This window comes from Saccostrea echinata, unplaced genomic scaffold (genome assembly GCF_033153115.1).
Source record: "Saccostrea echinata isolate AGI-Se365-2 ecotype Australia unplaced genomic scaffold, CSIRO_AGI_Sech_v1 ptg000056l, whole genome shotgun sequence".
NCBI lineage: Eukaryota > Metazoa > Mollusca > Bivalvia > Ostreida > Ostreidae > Saccostrea > Saccostrea echinata.
In genome coordinates this window covers 7,455,632-7,480,000 of record NW_026889805.1, presented here as the reverse complement: position 1 = coordinate 7,480,000, position 24,369 = coordinate 7,455,632, and the positions used below count along the sequence as shown (strand labels likewise).

Here is a 24,369-nt window from a genome sequence, read left to right as displayed (position 1 = left end):
CGATTCCATTATTTTTGCCTTAAGAGTTTTGCCTTTTATTGAAGAAACTTTCCAGCTAGGTAATAAGAAACTCCAATGGAATCAGCTTTTTATAATGAAATTCTATGTGAAATATTTTATGACCTTAAAAGACCCCTATTGATTTTGAGATCAAAATATTAATGGTTTAACACAAACACACACTCACACACACACCATCTTCGATAGTTCTCTCTCCCCCCCCCCCCCCCCCCCCCCCCCCCCCCTTCAAATTGGTGTGCTTTGCCTTAAATAATTTCATAAGTACAGTATATAAACAGATTCATATGACTACATCATAATTTTGTTTCCATCAATTATTTAAATGTGTAAACTGTCATGTGTTGGACATGGACTTACACTCATTAACAAATCGAAATCACTGAGGAATTTAAATAACAGTTTGTCAGCATAATTCCGGCACTGAATTTCCTGAAACTTTGTAGGTATTTCAGAATAATGTATAGATTTGTATATTACCAAGAAATTTTGATTCCATTATTTATCTAGAAACTTCAGCCCAGTTAAATTTGTAACATACAAAGATTTGAATGTCCTTATATGCAAGAAGTTTTGATGTGATGATTTTTTGCAAGTAATGCCCCTTTTTTGAATTATACTGTGTATTTAAAATGCACTGTGCCATTCATTACGTGTTGCATTGTCGAGTTTTGGGGAAGCGTGGGGTATGTGAGCTTGCTCACTTTTTCTTTCATTTAGAATGAACCTTAATCGTAATTTATATTTAGGTTTATATAAACTTTAATTTTATTTTTCAGTGAAAAACTTGTCTTCAGTGATGAAGAAGATGACGATAAAGAAAGGTAAGTAGATGTAAAGATTAAAAATCATCATGAAGAATTACCAGAGAAAGTGCTAGAATTTTAGGCCCCCCAAAAAATTGATTTTTAGTTTCTCGGGCCAAAAATTTCAATGCCACAGGCAGTTTTTTTCTGCAGGTGTCATTTCTTTTTTTCTTGTAAATCAACAAAATGATGAAATATACTTATTATAATTTTTTAGGTTTTTGGAGTCTTGTTTATAATTTGATTATTATATCAACTTAAATTAATTTTAGTCCAAACATTTTATAAGTCAAGAGATATTTTGTTTATAAACGTATATACTTAAGACGTCTTTTTATTAGCATGCGTGAAAAGAGAAATAACTGAATTTTCTTTCGCAACTTGGAAAAAGTAGAAAATTGAGCTATTTCCCTTTTCAATGTCAATAGAATTGATCGATGTGGCAGTGTTTGACCTGATGTGGCGGTGTCTGAAAAAACTAGACACAATTTTTTTTGCTTCATTGGAATTTGATTGATGATACATTTTCAGTAGTAAATCTCGGCCTAGGAGAGGTGACAAGAGAGAGAGGAAGGACATTATGAATGAGGAAGATGATGGTGGCAAGGTGTGTGATTTTTTTCCTTATATTCCATTGGTTTGGTTTTAAACATGCTTTTAATATTTGTTTCAGTAATAAAATGCATACTTTTCAATATCTGTACACTCGTTAAGATTTGTTGGTACTTGGAAAGATGTTGTTACTCCAAATTAAGAATAGAAGGTTCTCAATACTGTTTGAACAGGAAGTATACCCTTGGTGCAGTACACACAGTTTAAATATTTCTCTTGATGTACAGGACATGCATGCTTCATGTATATAATGTTTTATGTGTGCAGGGAGAAAGAGGATCCAATATGCCAAGAGAGGCCTGGGGTGGTGGACCTGTTCCTCCCCAATATAGAGGCAGACCTCCTATGGGAATGGATGGGGTAAGAGAAATCTGCTCATAAGTATTTAATTTTTAAATGTAGAGTTTTCCGTTTGCTGATTTTGAAGTCTGTTTTTCAGAGGTGGCAGATGCCTCCATTTGATTATATGGGACCTCCCCCAAGAGGACCTCCATATCCACAGTATAGAGTACCCCCTCCAGGTCAACGTCCACCAGGGCCATATCCCCACCCCCAGATGACCCCACCACATCCCCCGCAAAGTCCTCAGAGTCCAGGACCAAGTCCGAGTCCAAATCAGACTCCAAAAAAGAGTGAGACAAAAGATGAATTGGAGGAGGAGCTTTGGAAGGAGAAGCGCCTGCAGCGAACAGAGGAGATGTCAACTGCCATCCAAAGAGCTCGTCAGAGACGTGAAGATGAGGAGAAACGAATGGAAGTGGAGCGGAAATCTGCTGCTGCAGAAAAACTTAGACAACTGGATGAACGCAGCAAGAAACGTGAAGATCGGGTGTGTGAACAATTCTGGTTTCCAGTTTTACGCAGAAATGAACAGAACTAAAAAAAATTTTAATTTCAGTTTTCAATTTGCCTCTTATAGATAAGTCCTCTCTGAATTGTTAAAGCTTTTTTTGCATTTTAAAGGTTATTAAGAACATTTACTAAAGGTTAGCAATAAGCTAACAATTCAGATACAAATAAAACTTGTAGGTTGTATGATCATTCTAATATCATGTTGTCTATTATTAGGATGTGGAATCTGACAGCAGGTCAGAGGGAAGGTCAGAGGGAGGAAGATCTAGTAGAACACCATCTGAGAGTAGCGAAAAAGAATTCAAAACTCATAAAGAACAGCACAAGCACTCAGAGGTAGACTTACATTTCTATCAAAAATGTAGTCTCTTTGTGTTTTTCCCAACATTGATACAAAGTACATTTATCATAAAACTGTTAAGTAATCTATCCCTAGTGCAATGAGCTGTCATTTCAAACTAGCAATTGATAACTCAGACATATAAAATGGATTAGACATGTACATACTTTTTGCAACTTCTGATCATTGTCATCAAAGAAGAAGGTGTTCTGTCCCTGCAAACCTTTGAATTATAGATGTTGCCTGGAACATAACAGCACACATTTAGCACATTAGTGGTCCAGATACTGCATACTTTCAAGGTCTTTTAAGGTCACCTGAGTTGCTTAGATGACCTATTGCTATCTGTTTTCGTCTGTTGTTGTCTGTTAAGATTTGAACATTTTAAGCTTTTACTCTGGAACTGCAGAACAAATTTTGACCAATTTGGTATATAGCATCTATTGGCGAAGGGGAAAAAACTGAATTTCATTGTATCGGCCTCTCAGAGACTTGAGGGTAGGGGCCAAAACCATCAAAATGAATGCAATCTTCAAAAATCTTCTGTACATTCTGAACATTAGGCAGTCAAACTGTTGGCATGATCATAATAAGCATTGAGCCATCTACTACCGAAATTGTGAAATTCTTGGCCCCAGGGTCAAGGGTTCTGGAGATGGGGCAAGCTTTAATGATCATTAAGTGAAAATGCTTAAAATCTTTAAAAATTTTCTCCTTTCCCCCAGTAAAATTAACAGATAAGCTAGGTGCATTGTTATCATGAGCAAACTTATTAAATTTGTGACCCCAGGATAATGGGCTCTTGAGGGGGCTCTATTGATTATATAGTGAAAATGCATTTTTTCTATGAAAATCTGCTGCTCTGCTTCTGAGCATCTAAGAGGCAAAGTACAAATATGTAATAAGCAAGGGTATTTTTACCAGAAAAGTGAAATTCTCTACCTTTTGGTCAAGTATTCTGGTGCCAGGCAGGCCTCTATCAATTTGTTTTCTACTACAAGAAGTTATTTCCCATTGCGATTCACCTATTATAATTAATCACTGTAAATAATGTAACTAAAAGGTCAATTGAGTAAGAAATTTATGCAAGAATTTTCATAATATATAATACAAAAAGTACTGTCATAGTTTTAATTGTCACATAGACTTGAAAATAATAGGTAAATAAAAATGAGACAAAAATGCCTCATTTCTGTACATTAAATGTTCTTTTAAGACCAAGAAAGGCCATTGAGAGAGAGATTGGAATGGTTTACTAATTGTGTTCAAGCATTATCATTTTATTTATTTTAAAAGGTTGTACTGAAAAATGGGAAGTACAGGCAAGAGTAAATAGATACTTTAAGATTTATTACAGAGTACTAAACTACTATTATTTTCTTGATCCCTGATCATCCCATTTCTCTTGCTTTTGGGCGACGACATAGCTTAATCAATCAGTTTATTTTGTTTTATTTATACATGTACTTCTATGGATCCTTTACAATGTTGTATTATACTCGGGTGACCATTAAGGTCCTTGGGCCTCTTGATATTGAGAGTTAAATATGAAGTCATTCCCATTCAGCAGTAAAATATATCTTTCAGTCCAACAAAGCCAGCTCAAGATCAGCTGTTCCACCACGGTTCCAGAAGCAGCTTTCTAATGAACATCCACCTACATCAGTGAGGCAGACAGGTCAGGGCACTCCTACATCACCACAGCCCCATCCTCAGATGAGACCAGGGCAAGGGGGGCCTCCACCTCCATGGTTTTGGCACCCATCCATGCAGATGCCTCCTTATGCTTTTGGAAGACCTCCAGTAGATATGCAGGGTAAGTCTTGCTTATTGATATGGTGTGTAATGGCGCAAGTGCTATTCTTTGAAAAATGGGGGGGGGGGGGGGGTTGGTAGGTACTTTTTTTTTACCCCACGACCCATACATTTTAAATTACCTTTAACCCACCTCCATCAAATTCAACAGGCTTTTCATGCAACCACCCTTCTGAATTAATATCTTATTTTAATGAATGATTTTTTTTGGCCATGTTCTATAGAGAAAAAGCTATGCAGGGAGAAGCTGAGAGCCTTATTATGACTTGTATGTTTATGCAACTTGTAACATTATTATGAAATCTGTATAAATTCATGCAAAACTGATGTAGACATAACTTTGACATTCCTTCAATTAATTGAAGTTGTATATGTTGAATATTTCTGCTCTTTTGGTGCAATGTACAACATACTTTAATCAGGTGAATTCAGTAGGTATGCTCTGATTTTCTTCACAAGTAATTTAATTCTTTTTCTCGTTTTGCTTAGAAACAATCCCAATTTTATTGGTAGTTTCTAATATTACTAACCAATGATATCATTTTTGATTAAATTGGCAAAAAGCAGTACATGTATGGAGGCAAAGCCCAAGGAATATTAAATCTGGTGTCCTCAAATGTCCACCACTGCCATCGCAATTTTATTAGCACATGCTTTTACAGTTATCTGCCCTTGTTTTTGTTTGTTCGATAATGGTTTCATTCCAAGTGTAACCACACTAGCTAATAATTCGAGCAAGCGTTTCATAAAAAGTAGTTATTAATTTATATGAAAAAGGCAAAATATATTGCAGTTGATTATTTACAAGGTAAATACAACCATCCCTAACAATATTTGTTGGAGGACAATCATTCATATGAATTTTGATTGCTCCAGACCAACACTACCCATGAAAAAATGCTGTATAAAACTTTTTTTTTCCAAGGGGGTCTTTTTCACAATTTCTGTTCCATCTGCAAGGATTATTTGGAATGACATTGAATGTCTTACAAGCTTTTGTATGCACTTAAAGTACTTGTATAAATTTCCACGGTAAATTTGTGACAGTGTACATAGGTCAAATGTACCCCAAGTACGTCTACAGTATACTCTTATGTACTGTCTGACCCTCCAGTACATTTTTTCCTGGAATAGCCCTAAGAATGAAACCAGTCAAATTGTTAAGACACTTGGAGATACTAAATGTTTGTTAATGAAATCTTGCTGTTTTAGGGATGCCAATGTATCCACCAATGCGGCGTAGAAATGACAGTCATGGTTCTGGCAATGATGGTCAAGATGGTGAGGGAAGACCAGAAGGATATGAAAGGGGTGACCCCAGACAGTTTTATCCTCCAATGCCTCCACACCTACAGTTTGATGGGCGTGGACCTCCACCTTACTTTGATCAAAGAATGTTTTCAGACTATGAGAAACAAATGATGGAATATGAAAGAAGGCAGGATCAGGACAGACGAGAAAAGGATCATCGAGCTGATCGTAGTTATGAAGAGGAACAAGAGCCTGAAACAAGAGCCCCAGAAAAAAGAACACCCCGACTACAGAAGGATCCATTCGATGATACACCTGATGATAGATACACTCCTTCACCCAAGTAAGTACACATGTACTTTTTTGTCCAAAAATATACTAATTATTAATCAGTGTTAAAGGAAGAGAAACCTAGCTGTAGAAGGAAAAAATCATATCTGTTAAATTACTTTTGGTTATTTAGGGATTCAAAGAAAGAGAGTAGGTTAGAAGATAAGAAAGATGAAAAACAGTCAAAAGAGGATCTGAGAGAAAGAGTGGATCATTATGATGACAGAAAAGAACGACGAAGTGATAAAGGTAGCGACCGAAGAGATGATAGAAAAGATAGAGAAGTTGACTCGCAGAAGAGTTACAGAAACAAGGAGGGTCGTTCCAGTAAAGCTCCATGGTCTACAGATGATGGAAGTCGATCTTACCGGGAAAGTAAGAACTACGAAACCTAAATACTAGAATTGACCATTGTATGTTATGTTAACAAGAAGAGTTTATCTGTACTTTAAATGTCCACTTTCAGAGAGAGAATATCCAAACTGTCCCCCACCTATTCCTGCTCAACAATCACAGCAGAACCTTCCCCCAAGATCCAACTACACTACACTAAAAAGACCTTTATCAAACACTAATGACAGGAAAGCTGAATATATGAAAGAGCAAAGCGAGGCAAAATCAAAGTCAACAAGCAAGGTAAAAGTTTTTTAGAAAATAATTAAGAGTAGACTTTGTGCATATTATAGTGTATTTGTGTTGTATGTAAAAGACATTTTGATAAAAAAAATTTTTTTTTTTTAGGATCAACAAAGAGATTTCAAGTCTGGTAAAGAAAACAAGTCTGCAGAAAGAGAGGAGAGGTAGATTTTTCTTTTGTGTTTTAGTAAGCTGAACAGAAGACAAGTTTCAAGTGTACATGTTTATTTGGCAATTTTATTGTTTTTCTTTACCAAATTATTGTCAAGCTGCAACTTTGTCTCTTTTTTATTTGTGGAGGATTCAACTATAGAATGTTGTTCAAATATCTATATAATAACATGTATGTGTTGATTAAGGTAAACTTTGCAACACTTGCTTGAGCTTAATTCATAATTTGCAGTCATACTTTTATTAATATCTATACATGTATTTATGTAAGTTGTGTAGAATTCAAGGTCACAAATTCACAACTGGTGGAAAAAAAATTGCACATTTATTTTCAGTCAAATTACTTTTTTCAGACCAAAGCAGATAGATGAACAGGACAAGAGCATGGACCGGTCTGAAAAAGTAGACTCAAATAAAGATAAGCAGCAGTCTAAGGTAAAAGAGGACCGAAGAGAAAAAGAAGATTCAGTTGGGCGAGAGGAAAGACCGTCTGCATGGGATAAACCATTGCGAGATGATGGAAAAGGAGATAGACGTTCTGAAAGAAGTCAACCACCATTAAAGAAGAAACGGGAAGAATACAATCAGGAAAAGTCAGACAGAGACAGGAGACAACCATCTTCTAGAGCCCGTGAGTTCGTACGGGGAAGAGGTGGCAAAGTTACCAGGGGAAGCAAACCTGGTACCGCTCCTAGCAGAGGTGGTCGAGGAGGTAATCGTGAGGGTTTTCCCCGTAACTATGATAGACGTGGAGGGGAGAGAACCAGCTACCGAGTTGAGAGGTCTAAAGCATTTGGTGGACAGTGGTCAGATCATGTAGATGAATTGGAGCTGGAGGAAGAAATGCAGAGGAGGAGAGAGAAAGCTGAAGAAGTTGATTATGATGGAGAGGAAGGATCCAGATCACCTGAGGAGTTTGTGGATCAGGCTAACTCTGGCAAAGTCAGGGAACAGAAAGAGAGGAGAGCTAGTCAAGAACAACAGAAACCAAAGCCGTTCAGCTGGGAAAACCGAGCAAAAAATATGGAACTGAAGAAGGAAGACAGTTTAGAAAAGCAGAAGCAATTTGAAGAAGAAAAAAAATTGGATGAGGGTCAAATAAGTAGAAAGCCACCAGCTGATGAGAGGTGGGAATCTAGGAATGGCCGTGGAGGCTTCCAGCCTAGAGGTGAACCTTCAAAGAGAGGAAGAGGAGGTAAAATTTTGTGCTGGGAATTCTGAATTTGAAAGCATTTAAAACTCATTATTAAAAATTGTGTTGCATTATTTGATTTGAAGATGCAATATGCTTACTGTTTTACTCCAATTTTGATTCAGGATCTTCAAGTACAAGAGGACGAGGAAGAGGTTCTATGCGAGAGTCAGGAGAACGAGGAGAAAGAAGAAATTACTCAGCTCCATCAAGAGGTGGAGGATTTGGCCGTCAAGGACAAAGGGAAGGGGGAGAGGTCTCCGAAAAAGGCCCACCCAGGTAATGCCATATACATGTTATTCAGAAAATTTTCCATGTAAATGATGCTTTTGAATTAATTATAAGCTTGTAAGTAAAGTAAAATGTGATTTGGTTTGCATATATTTGTTCATAGGAAAGAAAACAGAAGGCAGGAAAGATATCCCCCACCCCCACGATTTGCCCAGAAACGGGGGGGTTTAAACGAGAGGGGGAGGGGTGCTGAACGTGGTCGTGGCCGCGGCAGAGGTCGTGGTGGTAGTGCCCCTCCCACCACTGCTCTCCCTGTTAAGCGACCACAGCTAAACAAGGAGAACTCGCAGGAATATCCTGAAGGGGAAGAGTGGGAAACTGCCTCAGAGAGCAGTGATGTGTTGGAAAAAAAGGAGTCAAAAAATGACGTGAAAGACAGAGACAAAAGAGATTCAGCAGGGAAGAAGTTCTCTAGTCAGCGGCCTCAGGGTGATAGACAAGGCAGAAAGGGGGGTCAAAACAATGAGTGGAAAGCTAATGGAGAGGTATATCAAGGGAGAGGTGCAGGAAAAGAAAGTGGGTCAAAAAACGGGTCAGGTAGGGTTCATCAGAGGGATGGACCCCGAAAGCCATTTGGTTCAAGTAAAAAAGAACAGAATAGTGTGTACAGAGTGGGAGAAGTAGTACATGATGATCCAAATGCTATCCAATCAGCCATCAGCAATCTCGATCAAAAGTAAGACTCTAATTAATATCAGTTTATCTGAATGTTACAAGTGATTCTGAGATGTTCTAAGTGATTATGAGAACTTTTATTTTAGAAACTTGTATGGCAGGAAAGCAGACCTCAGTGATGTCTCCAAACCAGTAAAAGTGGAGGAGAAAAAAAATGCTCTGGCAAATATAGACATCAACAACTATGCAAGTATGCATATTTGTAAGCTTTTTTCACCCTTAAACTTATATGATTTACTTTTATATTCTACCTTATTTCATTATTTGTGTTTATTAGGTGTGGTTGTTATTGATGAAGTACCAGAGGTTACCAACGATGATCCTGCTTTCCTGTTTGAACAAAATGATGGTTTCCAGGAAGTGACGTCCAAGCGTACTATTAGGAGTAAACAGAAGGCTCAGCAAGAAATCGAGCTCATGAAGCAAAAAGAACAAACCAAAAAATCTGTCTCAAAGGTATCACTTTCTACTCTGTACATAGAATTTTGATAGGCATTAATAAAGAACTTTCTGCCAAATGAGGAAATTATCATTTTTAAACTGATTAGTGATGACAATCTTCATCACCTACCGATCTGATGGCATATGATTTTCCTTTCCTTAGATGTACATACATGTATATATAGATGATAGAAAAATTTTAAATTGGAAAATTATGTATGAGTAACAGTGCAATCAGTTACATGTTTATAATCTATGAGAACAGATGCATAAATTTTTCTCTTTGTCTTCATAGCAGATCGAACCTTAATTTTTTTAAATTTTTTTTTTTCACTTTGACCTAGGATTTGTAGATGTGCATTCATGCAATGAATATGACATTAATATTCAATTTTAGGTTTATTACTTGGATGTACTTTCCTTTCATTTTAAATATCATGATGTAGTTATTTCTCATTAGATATGCTCACAAAGCTTTTCAACATTGCATATTGCCTATTAAAATCATATGGTACTCTTAATGTGAGATGACCATCAAACCACCATCTCTTCCGTCCCTCCCTCTTATTTTTTTTTTAACAGAAGTGCCAAATTATTTTCTTCAGAATGAAACACCAGTATCTGTTGTTATATAACATGGGTAATATTGTGTAACTTGTACATGTATATGGAATTGTGTTATGAGCAAAAGCTGTAGAAATAAAATGCCAAATGAGGAAATCGTAAACTTGGAACTGATTACAGATGACAATATTCATCACCTACCGATCTGATGGCATATAGTTTCTTCAGTAAATTTTGTTCAAGCCCCAACTTCATATGATAACATCATTGTCAAGGGAGAAACATTTTTTTTTGAAGGACAAGCCATCCACCCATGCTTCCAGAAAATCTGGAATGCAAGTTAAATATATGCTAGACAAATGTCGGTGAAGATGATTTTATGAATGTTGATAATGTGACAGGTCTTTCCAATGATATTGTTGAATGAAAATAATACTTCTAATCACATTTGCAGTCCCTGAGTCTCATTTCATTTTGATTTGTAAGTCAGACTTTGCCAACAGATGTGTTTACAGGTAGTGCTTTCAAAGTTATGCTTCAATTTATATATATCTTTCAGAGAATATTATTTTTCTCAATTTAATATGATATGACATCTAAAGGCTTTGTGGAAAAATAAATTATGATAGAATCCTAAATGATAAAGATTTAAAGTACTCTTACTCTTGTGAAGCCAGAGGATGAAAAAACAGTTGGAGCTGCTTTTTTGATGACAATATTCATCACCTACCGAACTGATGGCTCATTTTCTTTTGTTTTATGGAAACTAAACTTTTATTAAGGATACATAACATGAACAAAAATTTGATGCATGGATTGATATATATTTTTTGACTGATTTTGAAGGGAAATGACAAATAATCAATCCCTAAAAAATAAAGAAATCATAAGTTTTTGGTGCTCAGGTATGCAACTTTGTATCATTTTCTATGTTATTCTATACAAAATTTTGCACATATTTTTGACATTGTAACAAAATCTTGCAAAATTTGCCCACTTAAACTTGAAAATATCATTCAGATTACCTTTTTGAATATAAATCTATGAGAAATATTGCTGATTTCTGCAAAAGTTTGTGTTATTTGTCCTTAAGCATTTATGATGGCTCTAAAAAATGTGTATTTTATATTGCAGGTTGTTGTAAAACCCAAAAGTGTACATGTGAAAGTGAGTGTAGAAAAACCAAGATATAAAACCAGCAAACTACCTCCAAGATTGGCCAAGAAAAAAGAAATGATGGAAAAGGAGAGAAAAGAGGCAAAGGGGTTTGAAATGAAGATAGAAAATTGGGACAATGAATTGGCCAATAATATTCCTACTCACTCTGACAACATGGGCATTTCTCGAGATTCTAAAGGTAACATTTTCAGAAGTATTGTGCATTTTCAGGTTTGTGTGTTTTTGTTTATTGAACAGATATACTTAAGTTCTGTACATTGCAGGGATTCCTAACATGAATATGATGCCACAAGTAACTACAGGGCAGATTCCAAATTCAGTGACCATTCAGAATAGCAATATGGGATCATTGGTGACAGCTCCTTTACCTGTGGCCAGTGCATGGGGTTCCAAGCCTCCCATATCTTATGCTGCAGCAACTGGATCTGTGGAGAAACCTGAAAATCATGACAGTGGAGTTGATGTTAGTGACCAACCTAATTCTGCGAGTTCCTCCACGCGAAGCTCCCCAAGTGCAGAAAATAAATTGAAGAATGAGAAGGTGACAAATGTGCCCCACACCCCAAAGTTTTGTACATTTTTAGTTGGATCACCAAAAAAAATGTAGTGAAAAGTTTGCATGGATATTTTTTCAGTTTTGTTTATTTGGTTTTTAAAACCAGAATTAACAACTGAATTCTTCTAATTTGTCAAAAATGTATTGAAGATCTCCTTTAGTGACCCAATACCCCAGAACGAGCTAAGTAAAGATGTCAATTTTTTTCTGCACTTATCCAAATGTCCCAAGAGAAATATTGTATTCTTGCTTAACACTTGTATCGATGTATGTTCATCTCTGCTTGCTTGTTGCATATCTTTTTAAGATAAAAAGTAATATTTCTGTAAACACTTATGAAATTTTATGTCATTTTTTTTTCATTTAGTTTGCATGTTGAAGCTCTTAAATTTGTATTCCATAACTGTTGTTCAATCATGCTTCAAATTTTGACTTGCAATGAAGGATCATTTAAATTTGAACAAAAATGCAACTCTTTCACATATTTAGCTTGCTTATTACTTAGTATGCTGTTAATACATTGTATATAAAGGACAAATATATAGATGCTGATACTGTAATTATCTTGCTATTTAATTGAATATCCTAAATTATTAGGCAATACAACAGGAAGATGATAAACTTGCCCATAATGACAAGTCATTTGGATCTCCAAAACCACAGAGACAACCCAAGGTATGTTATATTGCAAATAAAAAAAATGTGTAAGTGGCTTTTCAGAATAATGAATGAATGGACTTTTTTCAAGGCTTGTAATATTCTGTTTCTACAGATAACTCGAAGTGAGAAGGTTAGTGTAAAGGACACAATGGAGAAATCTGAAGGAATGAAAACAATCAAGAAACCAGAGTCACTGAAAGAGAAATCCAGAACAACAAGCACCTTAGAGAAACCGGAGCCTATCCAGCTCCCTCCCAGCTTCAGTAAAGTAGCAATGGTAAGTGGGGAAAAAAACAGCAATGATATAAACTATTTCAGTTTGTTGGAGCTGTAAGTAAAATTGTTCATATCATGTCTTGATGGGCCAGACTAGAAAATGCAGAATCAACGAGAGTAAACAATTTTTTTTTTCAGGATGAGTCAAATGAGATCAAACTGGACTTTATATACGATGATGATCTTGCTTCTAGCTTTCCTGACAAAGCAGAACAGAAAGCCAGTGTAATAGAGGAGAGTTCTCCTGTCACAGTGTCATTATCGGGGGGAACAAGTAGTGATCACAATGCAGGGCCTGCATCTCCAGCTGCCCAAGATCTGAACTCCAAAATAGCGGCTGTGAAAACATTCTGGGATAGTGATCAGACTGATGTCTTTAATGTGTAAGCAGAGCTCATTATTACAAATACAGAGATGTTTAATATTCACGTAAATTTATATTATTTGTATAAAGTAATGCTAGTATACAATACATGTCAGTCCCATATAGTTAGAATTTTTCTTTATTCATAGGATTGCCAGTAGTGCAGGTTTAGGCAACACAGTTACAACTACTGAAACAGATCTGGCAAATGCATCTTCATTTCACTCATTTAGCTCAGATCCTAACTTGGCTGGTCCTGACCATGGGTCTGGTATTGGTTTAGATTCTGTAGTCATGTCAGCAGATGATGGTAGCAGAAGTGGATCTAAGAATTTATCTCCAAGAGTGCAGGATGCATTATCAACATTCAGCTCCTCTTCTATGGAGGCAACGATGGATAGCAAAAACGCAGAGCAGACCAACGTATGCAAGGTCAATTCAGTGTATCTGTGTTTCTATTATTTGTAAAGGACCAAATAATGACAAATACTGGAAGTCTAACATTGTAAACTATTCTACAGGTCAAACCCCAACAGTTGCAGTCTCCATTGGAGTCAGACAGCTTGTCAAACAGTGCTGGAAGTGGGGGAATGTTGGGAGTTCCAGCTGAAGATCCCACTTCTACTCTACAATCAATGCTAACCTCACCACATCCTTTCCAGAGTTTCCCTTTGGGAACGTCACAGATTTTGCAACAAGAACCAAGAGTAGGCATTGCATATCAAGTATTTTATACAAAAAAAGTGTTTGACATTAGTATTGAAGGTTAGAGATTTGAAGTAAAATGTAAATATCACAATAATGATTTTTATTTAAATATTGTATCTTAGTTGAGCCAGTCAAGCTATGGTTATGGTCTGTCACAACAACCTCCACCAATGGCCCAGCAGTCCCTGTTCATGACTCCCTCTCAGGAATCTTTTTCAATGCCGCAGATGTCAGCTTTCCCTAATAGGAACCAGCCCCAACCTCAACAACAGCAGCAACATGCTCAGTTTGGTCAAACCCCTCCACAGCAAAGCACTATCATGGTGTCTTCAGCCACCTCCTCGCTCATGTCAACCTCCATCAAGCCACCAAATCAAAACACAGCTTATGGTATTTCTTTTTCTTTTCAAATGTACTAAGAAGTTTTTTGAGCTCTAAATTTATCATGCACTTTGGCAAAATTTTCTTATTTGATTGTTGTGATTTATATATCTGGATATACATCAGTTCAAGATTCTTTTTTTTTTTATTGATAAGTATATCTTCTGTCCCTTTTACCCAAACTGCTTCATACATGTACTTCATCTCCAAGTTTCCTTTTAACATGGTTGCAATGACCTTGAACTTAAACCAAGGTTCTTGCCCAAAGGTCAAGAACAAAACAGATTTTTTGGGTAAAAGTGTGTGGTACACATATATCTTCCCTCCTTGTGGCTAAATCTGTTTGCTAAAAAGTTGATGCAGATTTTGCAAAGAGGAGTGAACATACCCCACAGAAAATGATTTTACACTTGACACCACCTGAACAATGTATAAATTTTGCTTTCATTTGTAGGAGCATTACAGAAGAATATGGCCCCAGGATCACTGCAATTTGGACAACAGATGAACAGCACTTCCCTTCAGCCATCACAGATGTCCTTTATTCAGTATGACCCAAGCACACTGTTTGGAAATCTAACACAACCTACTCAGAATGTTAACACTTCACAGATTCTCAACTCCCACGTTGTTCAACAAAGGTACACATGGCATTACTTTGTACTTGGTAGACAATATGACAATAAAGGCAATGTTGGCTACTATACTGGTCAGAGTCTTGCCAGCACACTGTGAAATCATTATCACTAAATACTGAATGGCACATTTCTGTGTGAGATATACAGTACATGTATTCAGAACACATTTTTGATAAGGGTTGTTTCTTTGAAGGCAGCCTTATAGTTTTCAGTATGTTGGTTCCTTTTTACTTGCCTGGATATACAGTGACCCTGAAGCAAAGTCATAGTCAAGAAAAAAATTGGGTCTTTTTTAAAATCTGCATATTTACAGCATTTTCTGCCTTAGAATCATTTTTCGCAAGTCATTCATTGAGTACTATGAGTAAAATGTGTGCAGAGTTAAAACTGAAGTCAAAAGGCAGGTCAAAATATTTTATGTAAGCATGTAGGGTCACTAGGATTAAAATCTGCTCATTTACAGCATTTTCTGCCTTAGAACCATTTTTTGCAAGTCATTGAGTACTATGAGTTAAATGTGTGCAGAGTTAAAACTGAAGTCAAAAGGCAGGTCAAAATATTTTATGTAAGCATGTAGGGTCACTAGGATTAAAATCTGCACATTTACAGCATTTTCTGCCTTAGAACCATTTTTCGCAAGTCATTCTTTGAGTATTATGAGTAAAATGTGTGCAGAATTAAAAAGTTAAAACTTAGTCAAAAGCCAGGTCAAAATATTTTATGTAAGCATGTAGGGTCACTAGGATTAAAATCTGCACATTTACAGCATTTTCTGCCTTAGAACCATTTTTCGCAAGTCATTGAGTACTATGAGTTAAATGTGTGCAGAGTTAAAACCAATTCAAAAGGCAGCTCAGAATATTTTATGTAAGCATGTAGGGGCACTAGGAGGTACATGTATATCCCCCCCCCCCCCCAAAAATATTATCGATATTGGAGAAATATATGTGTAGTGACTTTTTCCAAGTACAAAAGGTTCTTCCTTTACAGATGTATCCTTTACATTTACTTAAAGTGGAGCCCTTTAAGACTGTCACCATCTTGATGCTATCTACTATAAAAAATAGTATGGTTAAAGTTTTCCATCTGTCAGAAAAGGCCAATCCCCAGCCATTATGATTATGGACCAATTAAGGTCATTTAATAGTCCTTTCATTAGGTTTCAGGACAGGTTATATCCAAGATTTGTCATGACTGTTGATTTAGTCCCCATCTTTGACTTCCGTGGAAACTTTTATTCAATGCATGAAGGAACAATAAAATGTTAGAATAGATGCATAAATAGAATTATAAATAAGCATATGGGCAATGTATCTTAGAAACGGTATGATGGCGTTTAGGTATATAATAATTAGGGATGTCAAATCGGTCAATATTTGATAACCGGTTACTCGGACGATTTTCCGATCGAGTACCCGGGTACTCGGAAAAAGCGGTATACATGTAAAAGTTTGTTGATTTTATTGAGACCTGTTTACCCCATCGATGTTTTCGTTTATAATGCATGTACATAAACAACCAGCGAAAATGGTTTTTGGTACTTAATTTATATATCAAACAAACATAAAAGACATGATCAATTATTACCAACAATTACAAATGATTTACAGTTCTTTTTTAGGAAGACAATTTGACCAACGGAAGAGAAGGACGCAACTTTGTAATGATTACACTAGCGAAAGAGATCGCGAGTCGTACATGTATATTATGTACATTTCAAAGTTTTCTCTTGATAACTCTGAAAGTTAATTATGTTGATTTCTCGATATTTACAGCTTCACCCACTATGCATAAATTATCCCACATTTCCAACTGCCGTTGATGCTCTAGCATACCCAACAAACTAGACAGCAATTTCTTAAATATATGGTTGTTTCACCCCCGTATACGCTGATATTTCTATATAATTATGTCTGATTTCGCTACCGTATGCTAATTAATTAATCTAAGGATAATTAATAGGTCATAATTAAAAGATGTTCATTGAAAACAAATAATTAAAGCCATTCAAAAATTAGGGTCATAAGAGGTGAGAACACCTGTGTACGATGTCCAATGATTGGTCACAGTAATTACTGTATACACATGTACAAAGCCAAAGGTGATAGCGGGTATTAACTGGTGTAGGTGACGCTAATTACTGTATAGACATAGACAATAAACATTTAAATCACATTTTTTGATAAATATTTAATAAAAATATGCACTTTGAAATATGAAAAAATATGCATCCGAGTAACCGAGTACCGATTTTAGTATTCGATACTCGGACGTTCGATCGAGTACCCGGTTAACCAGGTACCCGTTGACATCCCTAATAATAATGAAAGTTTCATTAGTTGAAAATTTAAATTATTTTATTTTAGGGTGCAACCACATCAGGCGACATCATTTTATCAACAGTCACAGCAACCCTTACAACAGAGCTTCTTTTCAAACCAGCCTCAATCAAACAGTATCCAGGTACAAAGTGATTCCTTTTTTTACACATACATGTAGATTACAGAGACTTTTAATACTTTCTAAGGAGTATGCTTGAGCTGACATACAGAAACCAAACAAAGAAAATGCAATTAAAAAATAATTTTTTTATGCACAGGTATTTAGAATGAAAGAGTAAGGGTTTGCATGCAATATGATATAGGTTGACATTAACGGTGGTGGATTTGCATGAATGTCACTCCAGAATTAAAGAAATGACAAATAAAAAATCCTATTGAATGATATTTATACATTAGATTTATTATTGGGAGAGAGAAAAAAAGGTTTATTATTGATAAATTGATGTTGATTTGGAAGTGATTGAACTGTAACTGGAAAATTAGGCTAGTATTGCCAGAAATGCCTTTCTACATGATCACATCCCTACCTCAATAAACAGAATTTCTCTAATTTTTGCATAATTTATATGCACTTGAAAACATAGTTGACTGATAAATCTTACATGTATAGGTTTATCACAGAAAAGAGTAGATGGAGGCTTTTGTTTATGGAAGGACACTTAATTCCCTATACTATTCATTATTCTGCTGTTCTGTATGAAACTAATCTTGTGTAAGACAAGTCAATTTTAACAAATCCTAAACATCCCACTGTAGAAAGGCATAGATTATCATATGCATTCCATAGCTTTTAACAATTGCATAAATTTACTTCAGCCTATGGGTAATGGAAATCGCAAAACAGGCGGGGAGCAACTGATGTTTCAAGCATGCATACTATCAGGAGCTCTGCAACAAGCTGCCGCAGCAGGACCTCAGTTTTCCATGCAAACTTTTGGAAATCAGACCAATAACCCAGTCGCCACTGGACTGAATCTTTCCTTGCAACCCTCCAACCCAGCTGCCGCTGTAGCTCAACAAGCTCTGGGCCTTGGGCCTCAGACAAATGTCTCGAAAGTGTCACAGTTCAGTCACCCCCTGCAGCAGCCTAGCCAGACTCCAGTCTCTCCTCAGAGCACACCTGTAAGCCCTCCCTTCACTCTATCCCAAAACAGCACCAGTAATCAAGGCTAATGACACTACATCTGTGTCAACAGCCTGAAAATTACCTCTGCTGTTTATTGCTTTATGGTATAAGCTTGCCAAAATTTTGCTGCTGAATTATGTACATATACTTTACTCACTGTTTGTTAGAGGTCATGGGTTAACTTAGATGTATAGAAATAATGAATACCAGTAGCTGTTTTGTTGAGTTACTGACAAGTATGGGAGGAAATAATTTCCACATCCAAGTATATTTATGCTCTTAATTTGATTGAATATTACAGATGAAGTCTCCGCCACAAAGCACAAACTTTGGAGTAACATCATCTGTACCACAAACACAAGGGGGTTCCAAGTTCTTTGGAACTAATCAGCTACAAAACCGATCTGGAAATCAGAGGTACAACTTCAGTAGTAGTAATGTGCATAACAATATAAATGCACCACCATTTAATCCAAAGATGAACCCAACTTATGGTCAACACATGCAGTCTGGAGGTGAGTTATTCTGAAATTTGCTTGTATTTGAAGATCTACATTGCAGATGTGTATTTAGAAAGTGGTGTTAGCAAATGTGTGATATAAATTTTATATGTCTTTTTCAGGAACAGTTGCTAGACCACAAATGCTGATCAACACAGGTAATTTCCGGCCAACTGTTCAACCAAGCCAAGCAAATTTCCCTAACCCAATTCAGCGACCTGCTGGACAGATGCCGGTCAATGTCAATCCCAGGCCTCCACGCCCTCAGGGCAAACCACCGGGTCCTCCCCCACCCACTCAAGAAAACACCTCAAAAGTCGGGGCAGCATTCAAAGCCCAGCAAGCTAAGGAGAGACAAGGATTGTTAGCTCATGCACAGAGTTTCTTAAATCCACAAAATAAGCCTAGCATCAAAAATGTGCCACCCAAAGGTGACACTGCTGCCCCAGAAAAGAAAGCCTCTCCTACTCCTAATGGTGGGGTAACTGACAGTAAGAATTCTAACCCTACCACTGAAGGATCACAGTCTGGGGAGAAATCCCAGTAAATTATATGGAAGCATTATGTCTGGGCATATTATTGTGTTATATCAAATTTTATTATATTTATACATTTAGTTTTATACTTTACAGGAGTTTAGAGTTGTGCATTGATGTGAATTTGTCCACAATATTTTATGTCAGACATACTGCTGAGGTCTGTCATGTTAATAAGCCATGTTGTTGGTCATCTGTTTGACTCCTGGCTGAATCTGTACAGATGTCATGAATTTGTAAATAGTCATCAATCTGTAGTAAATCAATCAGAATGTTTGAAAGAATGTTTGTACTTTCACAGGTGATTTTACATACCTGGACTCTCTTGTAGTTCTTCCGCAATTCAAATGCTGATTATATAAAGAAACTGAGGAATTTAATGAAACTCAGTGACACTTAAGTTACAGTGAATGGACTGAGTGATTAAGTCTGTGGTAATCTTTTTAATGATTGGTTCATTTTAAATAAGCAAAAATGTGATTTGGTTTTATAGAAGTTTTGTTTTTATTAGCCCTAGTTAACAGAATTGTTACCAAGTGAGCTCCAAGATGAACCTTAAATCTTGTGTCTGTCATTGACATTAAAATTTTAAAAAAGTGACAGCTGATAAGATACAAGAGAAAGTGAAAGAAGATTCTGAGTGCCCCAAGCAGAGGATCAGGAAGGGGAATGTTGTAGGAGAAGATGGAGAGCCATGCCCCAGGTTCTTACTTCTGTATCAGACTCGGGTGCAGGTTATCTGCCCCTAACCTCACCCTTGTCTGAGAACATGACAGTATATATATTAATATACATATATGTATTTAGATGTTGTCCTTCCCTCTCACATGTTCTTTTTTATTAGTTGTTTTCACATATTGTCCAAGGACACTAAGCATGATGAGTTTGTTTTTATCATTGAGTCTGTCTGACGTTGACATGATTAGTATGACGAGAGAGTCTTGACATATTTATAAGTATGTGAGGGATTCATGTTATGTCAGTTGTGAAGACAGTCTTGTGATGATGGGTGTGTTCTTAGTATATTAGCCAAAGACTGCTATTACAATGTTATGTTCAGCACAGAGGGATTTTTGTTGTGGAAAAAAGTTTTATTCATTTTTGACCTTGAAAAATCTCAGCTTATAAACAATGTAGCTCATTGAAATAATAAAGGGCTATGTAAAAGATGTAAAAATTGTCTTGATTTCTTTATTCATTTTGTGTGTTCATGTTGAAAATTTAAATAACCATTAAATGGTTATATCCAAAAAATGCAAATTCTCCAACACATGCAAATTCAAATGTTTATCATCATCAAAATTCTCTGGTTTTAGACTGCTTGAGCAGTATCATCCAATTTAATAATGGGAAAAAAAAGGCATGACAGTGACCATCCTAATTATAATGTTGCATTTAATAATAAAGGTGGAGTTTGTCAATTACTATGTAAGAAGTAGGTCTTGGACTTGTGAGGGAGCACCAAAAGATCTGAATGTACCATGGAGCTAGAGTCAATCTGCTAGATTTAGGAGAATGGTCCCAAGGTCAGTTACAAAGTCTGGGTAATACGTAATCACTCCCAGCATCAAGATGTATGCGTATTTGTCTGGTGTACGTGTATTAAATGCATTATTCATATATTTTATAAACTATGCATAGAATAAGGAAATGTTAGTCACTAGATGCTGATGAAATGCTCTCTCTAATATTTTATATATGTAGCAAGTTGAACGCTCTGTAAGACTCTAAAGTACGATACCGTATATACTTGCCTATAAGTCGTTTGTATTTTTGAACTTGAATGAGAGGGATTGACCCACTAGAATACCAATCTTTTTATAACTCGCTTATAAGTCGGATTAAGAGTTTTGGATCAAAGTTTAACTCCCAAAAAACCAACCCATAGGCGAGTATATTTGGTAATTTGTCGTTTGAGAATAGCAAGGACTGGTTGTGAATATCATTTAGGGAGTATACATTAAGCAGTTTTTCGGTCTGTCATTGCTTGACCAGACCATTCTGTCACTTATAAATCTGTCTACTCTCCTGATTTATCTGTTAATTTTGAGCTCACCTCAACAAAGTTGGGGGAGCTTATGTAATAAAATCGGCATCCCAGGTTAAGGATTTTGGAGCAGTTTTCTTTTCAAGTACTTCTATGGCCTATATTAGTCAGAGATGCATGGAGGATGCTTCTAATGTGTTTCATTGTACCAGTCAAGGTTTCAGATGCTGCAATTTCAGCTAAAGAATGACCAGGTTAATGTTTTTGGAACAGGTTAAAGTTTTTGGAGCAGATGTCATTTCCAAGTAACTATAAGCCCTATATTGACCAACCATGCATGGATGATACATCTAAGGATTCACACTACTGGATTTGCTTCAGATGCTGGATCTGACCTACATTTTCCGGATGAGTAACCAGGTTAAAGTTTTTGGAGCAGATCTCATTTCCAAGTAACTATAAGCCCTATTTGACTAAACTTGCATGGATGATACATCTAAGGATTCACCCTACTGGACTTGCTTCAGATGCTGGATCTGACCTATATTTTCCGGATGAGTAACCAGGTTAAAGTTTTTGGAGCAGATCTCATTTCCAAGTAACTATAAGCTCTGTCTGAACCAAACTTCAAGGGACAAACAATCTCAAACTTGCTTCGGATGCTTGATTTGACTTACATTTTCTGGATGAGTGACTAGTTTTAAGTTTTCAGATAAGTCTATTCCCAAGTAACTGCAAGCCCTATCAGACCAAAATTGCATAAATGTTGCATCTAGGGATGCACACTCCAAGATTATTAGTTTAGTGTGGGACTTTGCCTTACTTAAGGACATACGCAACGTACCTTACCTACTGATAAATTTTCAAGATATTCTTACTTTAAGATTATAGTGCCATCAGATGTTCATAGACAAAAAATCAGCATGCATTACCAGGGGTTATGAAAAGATATCAATTGATTAAAATTCTTGTATAATTCAAAGAAAAATATACAAAAATTAATAGCCATATATTCTAGATGTTTTGTTTATCCAAACTTGTTTTAGAAGAAGTGTACAACAGCATATATAGACATTAAAATGTAGCACACAGTTCCTTTAAGAATTGGAACTCTTCGACTCCAGGGAAAAAGTCAATAAAGTTCAAACTACGTTGCGTTTGTCCTTAAAGACAACATTCGTTGAGGTGAGTTCTGTAATCTCTGATTACCTATGTTTATGATTTCCGCTACATATGATCTATGATTTAAAAGCAAAATGTAATTTCTGAATTTTAACCATTTTAAAATTCTAAAACTATTACTTATGGTACTAAATCTTCCAACAATTTTCAATTATTAAAAAATTACAATAAGATTCCCCCAAAATTCGTCATTTTCTATAATCAGGATCATTTTATACAGGAGTGTCATGCACTAGTACAATGAAAATGTTGTTTTAAGTGAACAAACTCGCACTTTCTGCATCAGTGGAAGGAAATCTTTATAAAAGCCAAATCTTTACTTCGATAACTATGATAACATTCATTTGGGGTAGGCAGGTCTACACTTAGGCAATGCTTTTCTGCTTTGCACATAGAGAGTGTATATGGTATGAAATGACCTCCAACTATGGTTAGCATAGGATTATTATTACAGTCAAAACTTTTTTTATACCCTCCCCCCCCCCTCCCCAGTGCAAATGAAGTTGCTTGGTATAGTGATACAAAGATTGCTCGTGACCCAAGGGTGTGTCCCAAGGCATGTTCAAGGTCACTGGCAAAAAAATATAAATTCTTGTCAGGGCTATAACATTGTGTATGATTGAGAATTATTGAAAGCAAATACTTGGTACAGAGATTGATTATGACCAGAGGATGTGTCCTGACCTTGACCAAAGGTCATTCCGGCAAGTTCCAGGATGCTGGTAAAAAGTGTAAAATTCATGTCAGGTCTATAAGTTTCTAATGGAGAAACATTGGATGTCCATCTGTCACTGAAAGATTACTTGTTAACAGAGGAAATGTCGGTTTTAAACGAGGTTACTTGATCCTGTCTTAATTTGCTGTCATTTGAGGCCTCAAGATTTTTTTTCTACACAAAAGATATCGGTGAAGCATTTTGAAAAATTTTATCAGACTTATGGAAATCTTCAATGTATACAAGGATGTGTAATGTTAGATTGAGCTGCGTCAATGTTTGTTTACTTCCAGATTTGAATTATAAATCTAAAACAGAGTCAATTTTATTGACTGGGTTCAAGGCCAACATGCATTTTGGCGGACCCTAATCTGAAATATCTGTCGTTTCCAGGTGATTTTCACAATTTGGATGTTTAGTTGGAGACGACAAAATGCAATTTGCCCAAAAACACAGTCAAATGTTTTATTATCCCTTTTTAGCTCTTCTGAGCCAAAGGCTCAAAGAGCTAATGCTATGGCCATTTGTGCGGTGTGCGTAAACTTTTTAGAATATGGGCCATAACTCAAGAACCCCTTGGCCAATTATTGTCAAATTTGTCACAGGGTATCCTTGGCCCAAGGGCTCCCTTTTGTACTAAAACTGGGGTTGTGACCCTTTAACAAGGGGAGATAATTAGGAAAATAGAAACAAAAGTACTGGTTGCTAAAAAATCTTCTTCTCTAGAACCACTGGGCAGATTATCACCAAAATTACACAATAGGATGAGGATATGTTGTAGATTAAAATTTTCACGGGGATTTACCCTGGGGCAAAGGGCGTGGTCTCAAGGTCACTTCAAAGTTGACCAAAAATTACATTTTATTTAAATGTTGATATTTTGCTTACTATAAGGACTAGGATCATCAAATCTTGTCAGTTGGTGCATCTAAGGACCTCATATCATGTTGACTCAAAAGTAGGTCACGGTGACCTACTTTTTAAATTTTGCGGCCATTCTTTTTCAAAATTATTTAGAGGCATATTTTGAACAATTTAAGGCCTATGATCATCAAACTTTGTCAGTTGATGCATCTTGGGTCCTCAAAGTACGTTAACTAAAAAGTAGGTCACCTTGACCTACTTTTTGAATTTTATGGCTAATCTTTTTCAAAACAATTAAGGTCATTAATTCGAATACGGGGAGGCTTAGAATCATTAAATCTTGTAAGATGATGCATCTTGG

General features: G+C 36.2%; 1 protein-coding gene across 3 annotated transcripts in view; it reads left to right on the top strand.

Annotated features, from left to right (window-relative positions):
* The window catches only part of LOC133173801 (protein PRRC2C-like), a 38,505-nt gene extending 18,068 nt beyond the window's left edge, over positions 1-20,437 (top strand). The window contains exons 10-37 of one of the 3 annotated variants that reach the window (XM_061308845.1): positions 798-842; positions 1,356-1,431; positions 1,704-1,796; positions 1,876-2,265; positions 2,505-2,624; positions 4,216-4,444; positions 5,656-6,037; positions 6,158-6,399; positions 6,491-6,660; positions 6,766-6,824; positions 7,185-8,026; positions 8,149-8,302; positions 8,418-8,990; positions 9,076-9,179; positions 9,267-9,445; positions 11,129-11,351; positions 11,437-11,636; positions 12,327-12,404; positions 12,502-12,666; positions 12,804-13,048; positions 13,179-13,461; positions 13,551-13,736; positions 13,860-14,127; positions 14,573-14,759; positions 17,123-17,219; positions 17,915-18,220; positions 18,526-18,739; positions 18,847-20,437. In XM_061308845.1, the coding sequence (XP_061164829.1) occupies positions 798-842; positions 1,356-1,431; positions 1,704-1,796; positions 1,876-2,265; positions 2,505-2,624; positions 4,216-4,444; positions 5,656-6,037; positions 6,158-6,399; positions 6,491-6,660; positions 6,766-6,824; positions 7,185-8,026; positions 8,149-8,302; positions 8,418-8,990; positions 9,076-9,179; positions 9,267-9,445; positions 11,129-11,351; positions 11,437-11,636; positions 12,327-12,404; positions 12,502-12,666; positions 12,804-13,048; positions 13,179-13,461; positions 13,551-13,736; positions 13,860-14,127; positions 14,573-14,759; positions 17,123-17,219; positions 17,915-18,220; positions 18,526-18,739; positions 18,847-19,271 (6,535 nt within the window). In that variant the 3' untranslated portion in view covers positions 19,272-20,437. Of the gene's footprint in view, positions 1-797; positions 843-1,355; positions 1,432-1,703; positions 1,797-1,875; positions 2,266-2,504; positions 2,625-4,215; positions 4,445-5,655; positions 6,038-6,157; positions 6,400-6,490; positions 6,661-6,765; positions 6,825-7,184; positions 8,027-8,148; positions 8,303-8,417; positions 8,991-9,075; positions 9,180-9,266; positions 9,446-11,128; positions 11,352-11,436; positions 11,715-12,326; positions 12,405-12,501; positions 12,667-12,803; positions 13,049-13,178; positions 13,462-13,550; positions 13,737-13,859; positions 14,128-14,572; positions 14,760-17,122; positions 17,220-17,914; positions 18,221-18,525; positions 18,740-18,846 lie in introns of all 3 variants that reach the window. The other 2 variants (XM_061308844.1, XM_061308846.1) reach the window with 2 other exon arrangements.
* Positions 20,438-24,369: the final 3,932 nt, after the last annotated feature.